Source organism: Hyaena hyaena, unplaced genomic scaffold (genome assembly GCF_003009895.1).
Source record: "Hyaena hyaena isolate Hyena2069 unplaced genomic scaffold, ASM300989v1 scaffold_1961, whole genome shotgun sequence".
NCBI lineage: Eukaryota > Metazoa > Chordata > Mammalia > Carnivora > Hyaenidae > Hyaena > Hyaena hyaena.
In genome coordinates this window covers 23,383-40,810 of record NW_024082600.1, presented here as the reverse complement: position 1 = coordinate 40,810, position 17,428 = coordinate 23,383, and the positions used below count along the sequence as shown (strand labels likewise).

General features: G+C 35.6%; 1 protein-coding gene across 1 annotated transcript in view; it reads right to left on the bottom strand.

Annotated features, from left to right (window-relative positions):
* The window catches only part of POF1B (POF1B actin binding protein), an 89,851-nt gene extending 74,998 nt beyond the window's left edge, over positions 1 to 14,853 (bottom strand). The window contains exons 1-2 of the mRNA XM_039225195.1: positions 14,572 to 14,853; positions 1,568 to 1,642 (exon numbers count right to left, since the gene is read on the bottom strand). Coding sequence (XP_039081126.1) covers positions 1,568 to 1,642; positions 14,572 to 14,853 — 357 coding nt within the window. The remainder of the gene's footprint in view (positions 1 to 1,567; positions 1,643 to 14,571) is intronic.
* Positions 14,854 to 17,428: the final 2,575 nt, after the last annotated feature.

Below are 17,428 nucleotides of genomic sequence, written 5' to 3'. Positions count from 1 at the left end.
AAATTAAAAAAAATTAATGGAAGAAAACATAAAATACTAGTGATAGTATTTGTGTGTAAGAGAACGGATCATGAGTAATTTTTATTTCATCTTCTCTACGTTTTTAATTGTTCTAAAATTCTCTAAAATAAATATATTTTTATTATCAGAATTAAAACACAGTAAACCAAATTAGAAAGCCCTTCATTATGAAAAATAATAGCTAATATAATTTGCTGACTGCAGTTGAATGTAGTGAATAGCTCTGTGATTTAAGTGGACTTATTTTTCTGAGGCAATCCTATCTTGGTGGTCCTGTAGCGCTCTATTTCTATCACTGTCGTAGCCTTTATGCCACTGTCCTCTGTTTTGTTATATATGTGACCCATGCTAGTCTATGAGCTCTTTGAGAACAGCAATTGGGTGTAACGTATCTTTATACAATGTTTGATACATAATTAGCACTCAGTAAATGTTTGCTAAATAAATGCAAAATTCTAACTGACTTAGCTCTAGACTAAGCCAAATTAGGAAGTGGCAGACAAACTTTTGATAATCTTATTTGTTTTGCATAAGATCACCTTTTCCTTACTATATTGAACTTTAGGCACTGGCACTTCATCTGGGCAGGTCTGCTTTCTTAGAACACCACCTTTCTCCCTCCTAGCCAAATCCCACACCCTTTATACTCCCCTCCTATGTAGTAACAAACTTAGGGTATTATATGTTTTGTTTCCTTAGAATTCACTTGTTACTGTATGGTGACTAGTTCATTAAAGATATATTTGTGGGGGCGCCTGGGTGGCTTAGTCGGTTGGGCGTCCGACTTTCGCTCGGGTCATGATCTCGCGGTTCGTCGGTTCGAGCCCCGCGTCGGGCTCTGTGCTGACAGCTGGCTCAGAGCCTGGAGCCTGTTTCAGAGTCTGTGACTCCCTCTCTCTCTGACCCTCCCCTGCTCACACTATTTCTCTCTCTCTCTCCTAGAGATAGATAAAAATATTTAAAAAAAAGATATATTTGTGAATATGGTATTTCACTATTATTACAGGTATATTTTGGAGATATAATGCTTAGACTCCAGGGTAATCTTAAAAGTGGGATTATTAAGTCGTAAAGGCTAAGGGAATTAGATCCTTGCAAGTCTTTCAGGTCATGCACTTTTGAGAAGAGCTAGTTCTGACCTTTTATGCTATTCTCTCTGAACGTAAACTTCCAGTACTATCACTCACGAAGTCAGGTCTTGATCAGTCTAGATCTAAGTATTTTATTTGTGCTAAAAATCAAGGATCCTTTATATATATAAAATCACTAGGAGATCCTTGACTAAAAGTTAAACTAAGAACAACCAGATTGAATAGACCATGAAATTGAAAAGTCAGTTCACAGCATTTAGTTCAGCACTTGTTTCACATTGCTTTAATGGGCTAAGCTGACTATCATACGTGAGAATCCCTTTTCTAGTTTTGTGTTCTGGACATTTTGTGAATGTGTAAAGCCTTAGGAGGGCTTAAAAATTGCTTAAATATATGATCAAGGCTTATATTAAAAAGGAAAGAACCTATTATAACACATAACTTTTTTTTTTTACCTGTTCTGTATTTTGGGTTATATGTACACTGGTTGGGGGACAAGTTGCTATTTTCAGAGTTGGGGAATGGAGTTCCTGTTGAGAAAAACAAAAGGGGGTTCAGAAATGGATACAGAGCAGTGAATATCTTACCTGCTTGAGGTTTTATTTCCATTAATTTTATAATAACCTGGTTTGTCAGAAATAAGAACTTTACTTAGTGTTTTCTTATATTATATCCCAAAAGCACATCACTGAACTCCTTTGTCAGTTTTGTTAGTAAACTAATGATAAAATAATTTCTAGAATACTTCAAAACAACACATTCTTCTTGTACTTCTAGGTTGCATTCTTTTCTTCTCTTTGAGATTCCTGCTAATGTATACCCCACTGTTATTATATGTCTGCAATTTAACAAGATGTAAAATTTATCAACAGAAAAACATTAAATGTAAAAATTCCCTAACCATGACAGAAAACTACCTTTGAAAACTCAACTAAGACTACTTCCCTGAAAATGCAAATCAGAACTACAATAAGCTATCATCTCACACCTGTCAGATGGCCAAAATTAAAAAAAAAAAAACAAAAACAAAAACAAATACAAGGAACAGCAGGTGTTGGGGAGGATGTGGAAAAAGGGAAAACCCTCCTGTACTGTTGATGGGGATGCAAACTGGTGCAGTCACTCTGGAACACAGTATGGAAGTTCCTCAAAAAGTTAAAAATAGAACTACACTATGATCCAGCAATCAATCTCACTACTGGATATTTACTCAAAGAATACAAAAGTACGAATTCAAAGGGATTAATGCATCCTGATGTTTATAGCAACATTATTTACAATAACCAAGATATGGAAGTAACTCAAGTCTCTCTCTCTGGTCTCTCTCTATACACACACACACACACACACACACACACACACATACACATGTACACACACACACGGCCAAATATTATTTAGCCATAAAAAAGAATGAAATCTGGTCATCTGCAGCAACATGGGTGGAACTAGAATGTATTATGCTAGGCAAAATTAAGTCAGAGAAAGACAAATATGTAATGATTTCACTCATATGTGGAATTTAAGAAATAAAACATATGAGAAAGAGAGAGAGAGAAACCAAGAAATAAACTCTTAATTATAGAGAACAAAACTGATGGTTACCAGAAGGGAGGTGGGTAGGAGGATGGGTTCAATAGGTGATGGGGATTAAGGAGTGCACTTGTTGTGATGAGCAATGGGTGATGTATGGAATTGTTGACTAACTCTATTATACACCTGAAATTAGTATTACACTATATGTTAACTAACTGGAATTAAAATAAAAACTTAAAAAATGTCTACTGCCTTGAGATTACTTCAGTCTGACTTTTAATTATGGTTTGTCTGATATGCTTTAGTTAAATTTCAAATAGTAAGTTCTGATGTTCAAAAAGTGGTCTGTAAAAGTGAAAATATGATTTTTAATAATGATCTGATAAAGTCAGTTTATTCATTATGCTCATATACTTTACATTTTTCCCAAATCAACAAAACTGCATAGATATATTAGTGTGCAACAAGTTGATAGCATTACACAATCTCTTCATACGTTACTTTAATTCACAATTAATTGACACAACTACTGGACATAGACCACAATAATACAATAATTTTTTTTCTGTAGAACAAAGAGACTATTAAAAATTAGAATCATGGACTTATAAGGGAAACACTGACAGACTCATATGGAAGTATAATTACAAAGTAGGTATAATGTGCTGTTCTCAAAACAAATTGCCAAATATTCTGTATGCTATGGTTTTTCTTTTGTTTTTCTTTTGGTTCAGGTTGGAACATTTTCATCCCCTCTTTCCCTGTTACATTATCAGTAATACTGCAAACTTAATATATCAAGGCCGCCTTTGAATATGTTCTCATATTTCCTGCTGTAGTTGAAGATAATTTCTCAGACAAATGCAGATAATTAAAGATTGTAGGCCAAACAGATATATCATCTTTAGCTCAGGATGATGGTTATAAATGCAACCAAATGCAGGTGAGATGGGCCCACAGATTCAAGGGGAGCAGGTTTAGAGAGATAAGAAAACAAAAGGTGCTTTTTAATTGCACAACAACACATGAATACATGTGAACATAAAAATTTATATAGATAAAACTCAAAGATCTTTCCTTAATTATCCTCTTTTTAACCAAATCCTTTACCCATAAACTATTATTGTCTCATGTACCACTACATTAATATATATGTATAAATAATATTTATTGCTTTTATTACTTTACAATGCAAATCAAACATTTTTCATTATAAATTAGATATATGTCTTAATTCATTTTAAATTAATATATATTATTCCATAATGTTTAATAAATTATCTACTTCCCTACTGAACAATGTTTAAATTGTTCCCAGTTTTCACTATGCTGAAATGAACATCCTTGTGTGTGTATTTCTATAGAATTACACAAACAAGTAGGATTGATGGAGCATAGAGTATGTGCATTATTCATTTTAACAGATATTGCCAATTGATTTCCCAAATGGCTATACCAATTATGCCAAAGTATTCACGTCTGGAGGATGTTTTTCTGCAAACGTTTACCTTTTTTAGGCTGGGACTAGTAATACTAGGATCATGTTGAGAAGACAATTTGTGCACACTACCTGCCACCTGGTAGGTATTCTATAAATGGTAGTTCTTTCACCTTTCCTTTAACCAATTCAAATCTGATGACATCAGCAAATTAAACAGAATGAAACATACTAGCCAAGTAGACTAGCTTGTAAGATAAAAGAGTATACTGAGAAATATTTAATCTTTTTAATGTTTATTTATTTTTAAGAGTGGCAGAGCATGAGCATGGGAGGAGCAGAGGGAGAGGGAGACACCAAATCTGAAGCAGGCTTCAGGCTCTGAGCTGTTAGCACAAAACCGAATGCAGGGTTGAACTCATGAACCCACGAGATCATAGCTTGAGCCTAAGTCAGATGCTTAACCGACTGAGCCAACCAGGTGCTCCAAAAGTCAACTGAAAAGTTTTATAAACTTGCAAAAATTAACCCAAGTAAGAATAAGCGTGCGCGCGCGCACACACACACACACATCACATCACATCACATCACATCACATCACACTTTTAGGACATTTATTTATAGTGGTATAAACAAGGTTACTTTTTCCAGATGTCAAGATAGATATTTAAAGGAAAATTGATGTATTTATACAAAGACTAGTTTATCCTAAAATGAAGTAATTACTCAATCTTCTTATATTTGGAAAGCCAGTAAATTAATTCCATAAGTTATGATATACTTAATTAGTTTGAGCCTTCATTATTAAAATTAATCTAAGAAAATGTAGCTTTTCCCATTAAATCCTCATGGAAACAGAAGACTAGTGGAGTAGTTCCAAAAAGTGAAATATTAAAGTGGTAGCTTAATAACAGTAAAAAAGATTAAGACATGTAATGTTGACCAGCATGAGCTTAAATCATAGCAATATTAGACTGATCATAAGGTTCAAAAAACCAATTGAATATAAGGTTTTTGTTGTTTTTTTTAATGTTTTTTTATTTATTTCCAGGAGAGAGAGAGAGACAGCGTGAGCAGGGGAGGGTCGGAGAGAGAGGGAGTCACAGACTGAAACAGGCTCCAGGCTCTGAGCTGGCAAGTCAGCACAGAGCCCGACGCGGGGCTCGAACCCACGAACCGCGAGATCATGACCTAAGCAAAAGTCGGACGCTTAACCGACTAAGCCACCCAGGCGCCCCTAAGGTTTATTAATTCCAGAAAGATTGCTAAAGAAAACGTTTCCCCTGGAAGTCCATAGAATTAAGTAAAATACTATGAGTAATGTCCAAAATGAAGATTAACTTGATGATGGAAGTTACTTTCAGTGACATCTATCTCTAAGCAGGATTGGAGAAAGTCATCTCCGAAATAGTCATTGCTTACTCCATAGGAAGTGATCAAAAATGTTTGTGAATAAATGAATGAAGAGGATGTCTTAGTTTCAAAAGACATGCCAGGAAAACGACTCTAACTCTCCCATTTGATAACCTACATGAATGTTTAATTTTCAGTGTCGCTTATATGTATATAATTTACTTAAATCCTTCTTGTTGAAAACATTAAATTCAATGAATAAGTACATCTTTGTGCTTCAGCCTCCCTGTGCAACAGTCCCACATAACTTATAATAAAATAATAAAAGGCTGGGGAAAGGGTAATGATAACTATAATAATCTAGCGGAAAGAGTCCTAGATTTGGGGTTCCAAGAACCCGGGGTTCTACTTCTAGTTAAACTATCAGCCAGATGTGTGTTATCAAACAACTCATATCAAACTGATATTAAACAGTTCTCCTTGAGCTTCATTTTCCTCTTATGAGAAATGAAATTTGGGTGCGGATAAATGTGAATTAGAAGATCTTTAAGCTCCTTTCTATTTGTGCCATTCTGTGAATACAGAAGATGATTTCCAGCTTATTTTTCCATAAAGATAAAGCAATTTCAAATCCTTGAAACTTGTCTATCTTGTTTTCCTTTGATGACGATGATGGTAATGAGGACAACCAACACTTACTAAGAGCTTTCTACACCAAATAGATTGCATAGATTATCTCATTTGACACTTAAAGCAATCCCATGAGGGAGGTACTATTATCATCACATTTTACATATAAACGTTAGACAAAGATAGGTTGAGTAATGGCTGAAAATCATAGAGTATTGGAATTCCAACTCAAATAGCATGACTCCGGAACTTATGCGTTTAGTCACTATACTTTGCTGCATCTGGTTGCCTCATAATATTTTCTGTTTTTAAAGTTGTTGAACAAGTTCTGTTAGATTTGATTAGTTCTTATAATAAGATGCTAGATATTTACCTTTTTAAATTACTATCAAAAGTAACTTAAAAAAAATTTTTTTTTTGTTTTATTTATTTCTAGGAGAGAGAAACAGCATGAGCAGGAGAGGATCAGAGAGAGACAGAGGCACAGAATCTGAAACAGGCTCCAGGCTCTGAGCTGGCAAGTCAGCACAGAGCCCGACCCGGGGCTCGAACCCACGAACCGCGAGATCATGACCTAAGCAAAAGTCGGACGCTTAACCGATTAAGCCACCCAGGTGCCCCTCAAAAGTAACTTTTGAGTGCCTGAGAATAAGAGATCCACCCAAAAGTGACTGTGTGAAAGAATACCCCTGATTAAATAACTTAAACTAAAAATTCAATGGAGGTTTTTTGTTTTTTTTGTGTGTGTGTGTTTTTTTTTTTTTTTTTACAGACTGCATGATATATTTACAGAATGTATGCCAAGGCCTTAAAACTCAACAAAATATCACATTTTTATTTAATATGCATATTATCTAAATCTTTCAATTTTGTAAGAAGGCTCTATTTTTCTGATTAAATATTTAGCATAGTATTGAGTTGTTTATTCCTGTGTCTCACATTTGCCAGATACATAACTATTGCCTTATTGGTTACTATATTGGTAGAGGTCTGGTAAAAAATAATTTTGTTTATAATCAGGTGGGTTCAGGCTTAGTATAAAATCCATGCTGTTTTCCCCACACTTCCTAAAGTAATGATTTTAATCTTGCAAAGTTGTACCAGCCCCCTTCTTCCTTTTCTTTTCTTTTCTTCTTCCTTTTATATAGTACATATGACACCACAATTTTAAGATCAGAATGGATTAAAATCCATCTGCTTTTTGGGATAATTTCACTACATCACCTGAGATAATTGTCCATACCTTAGTATACCTTAAATCAGAGCTGGGAAACTGGAGTTGTCCTAGGGAGAATTCACAAAACTGCATCTTATTTCTGAAAAGAACAAATTTTTGAAACAGTCTAGTGTAGTGGCTAAGAATGTAGGCTTATGTTTTAAATGTCTTAGGTTTAATTCCTGGTTCATGGACATGCTAGCTATGGGGATCAGTTGTTTAATCTGTAAAATGGGACAATAACACCTAATTCATAGGATAGTTGTTAGAATCAAATTCAGTAGTATATGGTGGAAAACACACAGCATAGTGCCTAACACAGAATATGTATTCTTGTTTTAGAACCTAGAATAAATTACTTAACCCCTCAGGACCTCAGTGTCCTTATGGATAAGGTGGGAACAATAATACACTTCTTCAGGGTTTTAGTGAGCATTGGATAAGATAACACATGATGGTGTCCAGCACACCACCTTGCATAGAGCACTCAATAATTCTTCTCAATTTTATCATTGACTCATAAAAATATAACCAACAAAACCCTTAGCCCCACATACAAAATAAAATGATAGATAATGAATAGGCTATAAAAATAAGAGCTCTTTTGACACTGGAAAGATTGGGTAAAGACATATGCTTGAAAGGCTTATTAGGCTCTACTAGATAAGAAAGACTAACGAGGAAAACCACTAAAACAATTTTCTAAAACTCATGGTATATGATCAAAAAACTGGAATAGCAAGAACGTATTTATAATGTTTACTGGGATAAGAATCCTTTAGAAAGAGTAATTTGGAAGTTCCCATGCTCTTAGAGTCTTTGATATTTGAGATGGACTGTTTTTAGTTTGTGGTTTTGTTTTTTTCTTCTAAAATGTAGTGACACTGATCATTAAAGCTTGTTTGCCATCTGCTTCTCACCTAATGTTTCTTCTAAAGCTGCACTTCTAATAGGGTAGCATGTGACTATTTTCATTTATATATAAATTAATCAAAATCAAATAAAATTGAACATTTCATTCCCCAGTCACACTAGCTACATTCTAACTGTTCTGCAGCCATATGTAGCCAGTGGATACACATGGATAACACAAACAGAGAACATCTCCACCATTGCAGAGTGCTCTACAGGACACTGCAAATTTATATATTCAGGCTACTCATTTAAATATAGAAATATGTCTAAGATCATCACATTCAAGAAAGTTTATGGTGGTACAAATGTGTGATCAAAGCATTGCCAATTTACATAATTAGGTATAATGGGAAATAAAAAATGAAGCCACAAATGCTCAAAGTATAAGTTTACAGTGAATATTTCAGGAGAAAGAGAATTAAATTCATAAACCTTTTTAAAAAGAACTGAATGAAAAATTTTTATGTATGTAATCATGTGTATATATCCTTCTATCTATATGATTTTCCCATTTTGACAAAGCAAATGGTTAAGAAGATGAAAAAGATGAAAACTGACATCCGTCAATCAAAGTGCATATTTCTTTCTTTTTCTTTCTTTGTTTTTAAGATTTATTTTGAGAGAAAGAGCATGAGTGCATTCTGTGGTGGGAAGAAGGGAGAGAGGGAAAATCTCAAGCAGGCTCCTCCCTGTCAGCAGGGAGCCCAAGGCCCAGCTTGAACTCACTAACAGTGAGATGACATCCTGAGCAGAAACCTAGAGTTGGATGCTTAACCACTGAACCCACTGAGCCAACCAGGTACCCCAAAATGCACCTTTCTTTCTTTTGGGAGCATGATATGCATTTCATAGCCTCTCTGAAACTACCTATCTCCCTTAACCTACTGAATTAATTTTTAACTTTAGTAAGTAAAGTTCAAATACCATTCCCATTTTTTACAGATATGGCAACTGAAACAGTGATATGTTGTATGACTTACTGAAGTTCATATAACTAGTATGTGGTAGAACTAACATTTAAATCTAGCAGTCTAGTTCCAGGTCTATACTTGTAACCACCATGCTATACTATATATTCCTGGTCTACACATTTGACTTTTATTTATCTCACACAGTAACATCTGATATCTGAGTCTTATTTATACTTTATGATCATTTATGCTGACAGAATTTGTCAAGGCAAACTGCCACTTAAATAAATTCCTTGAATAGTAATAAAGACGCTTTTGTTAAAACCTTTCAAAGCTAGCAACATGGTTAAATACCTGCCTTAGGTTATTGTTTAATGTTGTTCTGAACTTTGTACAGGAAGAAACATATAAATTCTAATGATCTTTTTTTTAGATGAAGAAAATACTTCCTTGATTTAGGATGAAATCTGTAATTCTGTTCTCATGTAAAGAAAGCAGTAAAATGTATTAGAATGTACTAGTAATAGTACTTCTTCCATTTATCCCTTTCCTCCAAAGGAAATCCCTCATTTAAGACACTCTTTCTCCTCTTTACCTGAAGGAACCTAGGAGAATAAATAAAGTGTACAGTCTCTTTGCAATGCTTTTTGTCTTTAAAATTAGAGGTATATATATGCTCCATTGGAAATTAAAAATAATGCTATTACCATAGCTGCTGGTGTAAAAGAAAAGTTAGCTCAAAAATACTTGTTTACAAAGGTTTTTACTTTTAAATGGGGTTTAACAAACAAAAAGCAGAATCAGACCTATAAATACAGACAACAAGTTGATGGCTGCCAGAAGGAAGAGGTGTGAGGGTGTGGGCAAAACAAGTGAAGGGGAGTGGGTGATACAGGCTTTCAGTATGGAATGAATGAGTCACAAGAATAAACATCACAGGGGCACTTGGGTGACTCAGATGGTTATGTGTCCAAGCGTCCAACTCTTAATTTTGGCTTAGGTCATGATCTAACAGTTCAAGCCTCCCTGTGGAGCCTGCTTGGGATTTCTCTCTCTCCCTCTCTCTCTTCCCCTCCCTCCACTCACATTTTTTCTCCCTTTCTCTATGATAATAAATAATAATAAAAAGAGACAGCATAAGAACTATAGTTAATGATATTGTAATTATATTGTATAGGAACAGATGGCAGGTATACTTGTAGAGAGCATAGCATAATGCATAGAGAAGTTGAATCACTATTCAGTACACATGAAACTAATGTAACATTGTGTGTCAGCTATAGTAAAAATAATTAATAAAAATCAATGGGATTTAAGAGCATAACAAATCTCCCAGTTATTTTACCATGAATTGTCAAGAAAAGAAATCTAGATCATTGCAGTTAAAGGACCAGTTCACCTCCTTTCCTCTTGCCATGTCCCTCCCCAACCTTGCCACATACACACACAAGGACAGCTTGTGAGTGTCATGGCCTAAAAACAGGCCTGGCAATTTATCAAACCTCCCTTAAATAAGAAACAATTGGCATGGGAATTTTTACCCAGCAATTAGTTGCATTCACAATTTCTATAGCTTTATTTAATTGTAAGCAAAACAGGGCTGACCAAAGCTGAAAACATGGGACTCTTTATCCTATGACCTCATTCCATTTTCAGACAACCTGCTTCCCTGAACAGTCATTTACTTTATTGACCACACCTTTGAACAACAATGTATCAAAGCAACACACTCCTCCCCACAGACTGGAAATTTTTTCTGATAGTGTGTTCCTTTCTGGCACAGTAAGGGAGCTATCCACAATCTTTGTAACCAAAGAAAAGGTGAAAATATCATGTAAACAAAGATAAGCCCAGCTGAATAATTATTGATAGCAGAGGCTATCAATAACACACATTCTCCCCTGGAAGCTCTCTAGAGTTAAATTCGGTTTCAAGTTTTAAATTCAAAAGAATGGTAACGCATGCAACACACACATTACGAGATCCCTTCTTTCATCAAATCTTATTTTATTAAATAAAATGTTGATGGCCAAAGAACAAAATAATATTTTAAAATGAAATATAAACATATGGAACACTTAACAGACCATGTCTTATACATGTATCCTCAATGAGGACTCTCCCTAGGATAATCAAATGGTATTTATCCAAATAATTATTGTTTCCTACCTAATAAGCATTTAATATATATTCAACTCAATTAATGACTGGTATTAAAAAATATTGTATTTTGGGGCTCAGTCCGTTAAGCGTCTGACTTTGGCTCAGTCATGATCTCGTGGTTCACAAGTCCCAGCTCTGCATCCAACTCTCTTCTGACAGCTCAGAGCCTGGAGCCTGCTTTAGATTATATATATATATATATATATATATATGAATTATCTGAATGTCATACAAAACACCAAGATGCTAAAGACAATTAAAGTAAAAGTTTAACTGAATTTATGATAAGCAACAATTGATTATAATACACAGTCTTAGCCGCCAAGTCCACAAACTGTAGCTTCAAAATAGTTGCTACACACCAACTCAAAATGTCTCTAAAATATGGCATATTAAAGAGAGACTTTATTAAAACATGAAAGAAAATAGTTTTGAGTAATATGTGCTGTTTGATTGTGCTTGGTATGGTGTATAATAAAGCTTCTATCACATCTTACCCATTGCTTTACCAGGAAAGTAATTTCATATAAAATCTAGGTTCTACTTTACACAATGGGATCCTGTTAAGAAACAGAGAGAAAGAAAAATAAAATAGAAGAGTTTCTTTGTCACATTGTTTGTGACAGCTACCTAAAAGCACTCTTGCCAAATTATCTTTTAGTGGATTTGTGAATGCCCTTTGATATCTAACTCAGTTTGAAATTTCATAGTCAAATTTTCTTCTTGTTTCACTAAGGGAATGAAACTTCTTAGTTTTGTCCTTTACCACATATATAGAATTTCACCTACCTCATCCTCACACAAGGCCTTATTTTTTTTTCTTTTCAATTATAAATAACTTCATAAATCACAACATTCTTCATTCCAATCCCTTATCCAAGTTATTTTGTTGTTTTGCTTTGTTTTGTTTGTATTCTTATAAGTATTGCTTTAGCAATTGTCAGGTAGAAAGAAGAAAAATCTTGTAAAAAGGCTTGACCGGGGGCGCCTGGGGGCTTAGTCTGTTAAGCGTCCGACTTTCGCTTAGATCATGATCTCTCGGTTCTTGAGTTCGAGCCCCGCGTTGGGCTCTGTGCTGAGAGCCGGCTCAGAACCTGGAGCCTGTTTCCAATTCTGTGTCTCCCTCTCTCTCTGACCCTCCCCTGTTCACGCTGTCTCTCTCTCTCTCCTAGAAATAAATAAAACATTAAAAAAAAAAAAAAGCTTGACCAGCTTGGTCCTGGAATTTTTAAACAATTTTTTAATGTTGTATTTATTTCTAGGAGAGAGACAGCGTGAGGAGGAGAGAGTCAGTGAGAGAAGGACTCTGAAACAGGCTCCAGTCTCCGAGCTGGCAGTCAGCACAGAGCCCGACGCAGGGCTCGAACCCACGAACCGCGAGATCATGACCTAAGCGAAAGTCGGACGCTTAACCGACTAAGCCACCCAGGCGCCCCTGGAATTTTTAAAAAGGACTGAACTCAGCAATATACAATAAAGTTATCCTTAACTTGTTCTGTGGTTAATATTTATAATTTGTTAAATTTCTACTCTTAAATTTTTATCTATCGTTCCTATACTAGCAAGTTGACAAGAAAGGAATTAATGTTTTTAAATAACTATGACAGGATGATTTTAGCATTTCTATGATAATAGTAACTTTTTTGGCATTGTTTTGGGGCTACTAAGGAACATAGACAACATCCACTTTGGTGTTCATTAACGTCTTAATACTAAATATTGGAATGTACATTTACATTATTATTATCAGTTATGCAAAGTAGCATTTTTTTTATCTTTATGTTTTTCTTCCTTTGACTTCAATACAGGTGGAGTTTTTTTCAACTAGGAAATTACTGACAGTAAATCTTGGATTGTTCTTTATAATAACCCATATTATTCCAGATTTATACAATAATCCAACATCAGATAATATCTTCCCAATGGTTGCTTTTTGAACTTTTTACAGTATAAATTTTATCTTGAAAACATAATTTTAGTTTAGACAGATGTTTCCAGAGAACTTAAAGTCATATAAATTTAATGTAAGTGACTCAAAGAATGAAAACATAGAGCTGTTAATTTTATATAGTCTTGCAATGTTCTTTTACATTCATTGGCAAGATTATTAACACAGATACTAATGCTAAAATAACCCCTTTTTTTTTACTTTATTTTTATTTATTTATTTATTTTTTTACAAATAGTTTATTGTCAAATTAGTTTCCACATAAGACTCAGTGCTCATCCCCAAAGTGCCCTCCTCCATGCCCATCCCCCCCTCCCTCCCACATCCATCAGTCCTCAGTTTTTGTCAGCATTCAAGAGTCTCTCATGGTTTGCCTCTCTCCCTTTCCCCCACCATTTCCGCCCTTCTTCTCCCCCTTGTTACTCCGTCAAGTTCCTCCTAATCTTCCTATACGTGCAAACATATGATATTTGTCCTTCNAACATGGAAAGAGCCTAAGTGTCCATCAACGGACGAATGGATCAAGAAGATGTGGTTTATCTATACCATGGAATACTACATGGCAATGAGAAACAATGAAATCTGGCCATGTGTAGCAACATGGATGGACCTTGAGGGTGTTATGCTGAGCGAAATAAAATAACCTCTTTAAAAGCAAATTTATTTCATTTTAAAGGGTGTTTCAAAGTTCTGCCTTTTTAAACTTTTGTATAACAATTACTTTCATCTTGCCTTCTTCAGTCCCATATCCACTCTTTCAATCTTCTTTCTACCAATATTCACAAGTTATTCACTTTGGCTATACAAGAACCAGTGTGTTGTTTTCAGAAGATGAAACACACACAGCAATTTGAACAGATATTTGTTCATATCACTTATTCGGGAGCAGCATACCATTTGCTGAACACAAATAATTGCTCATCACTCCATATAAGCCATTGTCCTTGTACTACCATATTTGATATTTTAAAAATCTATTTATTTATGAAATAAAGTGAATCACTAGGAAATTACTCTATAAAAATTGTTGTATTCAAGTTGAGTGTTGCTTTGCAGTAAGGGCAAAGGAATGAATACCTCAGATCAGATATTCCAGTCAAATCCAACAAAAAATGAGTCATCTTATGCTTTAGTTAGATTATAAAACTCACTGGAGCTGTTAAACAACCACAAGCACTAGGAAATGAAAGAGCAGCAAGAGATGGAATTTAGATTACTGTATATTGCATATATAGCTGCAATCCACCAAAAGATAACATCCTGTAGAACAGAGGCAGAGAAGTAGAAAGAAAAAATGAAGAACAAGATATACCCTCTTTACGAATCTGTCATAACGATCATTGTGGTACCTGAGAATTGTTGCTCCAAACCAAATTTTGGTAGGAGGAGGCAGTTTTGAGAGGGGACAGCGCTTCCTGTGAGTTGATTGGGTCCAAGGCCTGAACCACCTTGTTCATGGGACCACTGTAGGTTCTCACTCTCTCATACACTATATTTTTTTCTGGAGGGTGCTGGGTTTGGCTTGACTGATGGTAGCAGTGGTAATGCTGGGTCTGGCACTGCGGCACCTCTGGGGGCTGCTGAGTCCCACAGCTGCTGCTGTTCATCTCATTCCAATAGCTTGAGCTCATGATGTTCTCAGTGGTCAGTAAGGTACTCCTCAGATACTCTCCCTACAGAACAAACACAGAGCGAGAGCGAACGAGAGAGAGAGAGAGAGACAGAGAGAGAGAGAGAGCGCGCGAGCGCTTATGAATAAGGGTTAGAAGGAAGGCAAGCAGGCACATGTAGAAGCCATTTATCAACCCTCTCCACCTATAATGGTGCCCGGAGAGGTTAAAGTTACCTGAGCAGCAGCAGGAGCAGGTCTGGCAGCTTCAGAGGAGGCAGCAGTTATGAGTGCAAATGAAAAGTTGAGCCACCCTATGAGATTGCTTCAGGAAATGGTACTGACACACCCCTAAGGGGTGTATTCACTTGGCAGGTTTACCTGCCAGGAGAGGCCCTGCTTTGCCAAGGAGATTCAAAGCTGAATTTGAGTAGGTAAGAAAGTTTGGAAAGAACAGATATGTGGAATTTTAGGGCTGAAGCCAGAGCTTCCAAGTCCAGAGGCTTGGAAATTCATTTAACTCTAAATAGGCAGACAAAGACAAGCTCATGCCTAAACTTACTAGAGAAAAAAAAAAGTCACAAATATCACACGAAAGTTCTTAAGCTTAGCAAAAAGAATTACAATCATGGGTGTTATCATTCCGGAGTCCCAGACCAAAATATAAGGTATTAGCCTAAGGACACATAATTTTCACAGATAAATTTGCATTCTTTGCAAAACCCAGCTGGTAATAGCAGTTAAGGGAGATTGCTTTATGGTCTACTTCTAACAACTCTAATTTATGGACAAGTGCATCTTGCACCAGGCCTAGTATGACTTTCTAATGTGGGTTGAAGTAGATTTGTCTAAATGATTGAATTGTTGTCTATAAATGGGAGATTAGTCAAGAAAGCTGTTACCATTCCACCAATACATTGCATTTCAGCATTTCTTTTTATTGTTTTGCATTTTTACAATGAATGTACCTTGATTTTATGTTTGCCTAGGAAACACTGACTTTGATTTCCTTTTAAATATCTAGTTGTTTAAGGAGCTGCAAGTCCTGAGGGGTGCCTTACTTTATGTAATGAGATTTAAACATGCTCAGCACTTACATTTATTACTACTTTAAGTTAGAGATCATAATAACTACTTACTCACCAAATTTTGCCTTGCATGATACTTCAGCATCCCTGAACCCTAGAATACTCACCAGGTGTGTCTTCAGAAAAGGGATGTCTTCCTAGTCTGTATATATAACATAGAACCTAGTATATCATCACCATCCTAGAGAGGAGGAGAATATTATTGAGCTGTCTAGCCAGGCTTTCATTTGCTAAGTGAACAAAAATTAATGATTTACTGGTCACTTACTATGACCAGATGTCATAGTAAGTGTTCCAACTGTGTGAGGAATTTTACATGGATTATCTGTCATCCTCACAACTTTATGAGGGTGGATAGGTGAGGAACTGAGTCACAGACATAGAGAGACACAGATATTTCCCAAAGTTAAACAACTTGTAAATGGTGGGTCTGGGATTTTAATATAAGACAACTCAATTTAGAGGTTAAGCTCTTATTTACTGTATTATTCTACTAGATAAATTTTAAAATTGTGTTCTGCATCTGACCATCTAATAAATCTTCTAAGTGGAAAATCAAAAAACAGTTTTTAACTGCTGGATTGTAAGTGACTTAAAAAGGAATCTTTGGATTATTTATGGGGGAGAGGCATGCAAAATGTTGAAAATCAACAGTGAACTCTTTAAAATATTTTATTGTATATTTACAGTGTGTGCTGTGTGCTTCACACCTAATCCTTGTTCATTTAAATGCTATCCTCAAGAATCAATGAAAATGTATTTATTTAGTCATTTAATTTTGTAATGCTTACTTATATTTGAGAGAGAGCGAGAGTGAGAGAGAGAGAGGACAGAGAGACAGAGAGAGACAGAGCGTGAGCCAGGAAAGCGCAGGGAGAGACAGAGACAGAATCTGAAGCAGGCTCCAGGCTCTGAGCTGTGAGCACAGAGCCTGCCACAGGGCTCGAACTCACAAAATGTGAGATCATGACCTGAGCCGAAGTCTGATGCTTAACTGACTGAGCTACACAGGCACCCCAAGAATCAATGAAAATTTAATTAGAAACATGTGATCTGACAAACAGCCTGGCAAAATATCAGATTGCTAACTTCTTAATATCATTAGCAGTATCATTTTGGATAAGCTTTATGTGTGAACAGGGAGTGGGTAAATGAGGTCATCCAGTCAGCTCTGATTGTTGAACTCTGGATTTAAAATATACACAAAGACACAAACACATATACATGGTACTGTTAATATTTTCAGCTAAGTGGCCTAGGATATAAAGAGAAGGAGATAAAGAATAAAAATTCTTTTATCCATAAAATGGTGCACATATCTGCCCTCCTTCAGAGGCAACCACCTTTATGCAGTTGGGTAAAAATTAATGTGTTAGTTACCTGAGCCTCATCCATTATTTTTCCCCATCCCTGGGCATGAAGGAGAGAAAGAGCTTGAAGCTCAAGGATAGTATATAAGAAATAAGATTAGGCACTATCTGGCAGATAAAGCACAACTGACTATGAAAT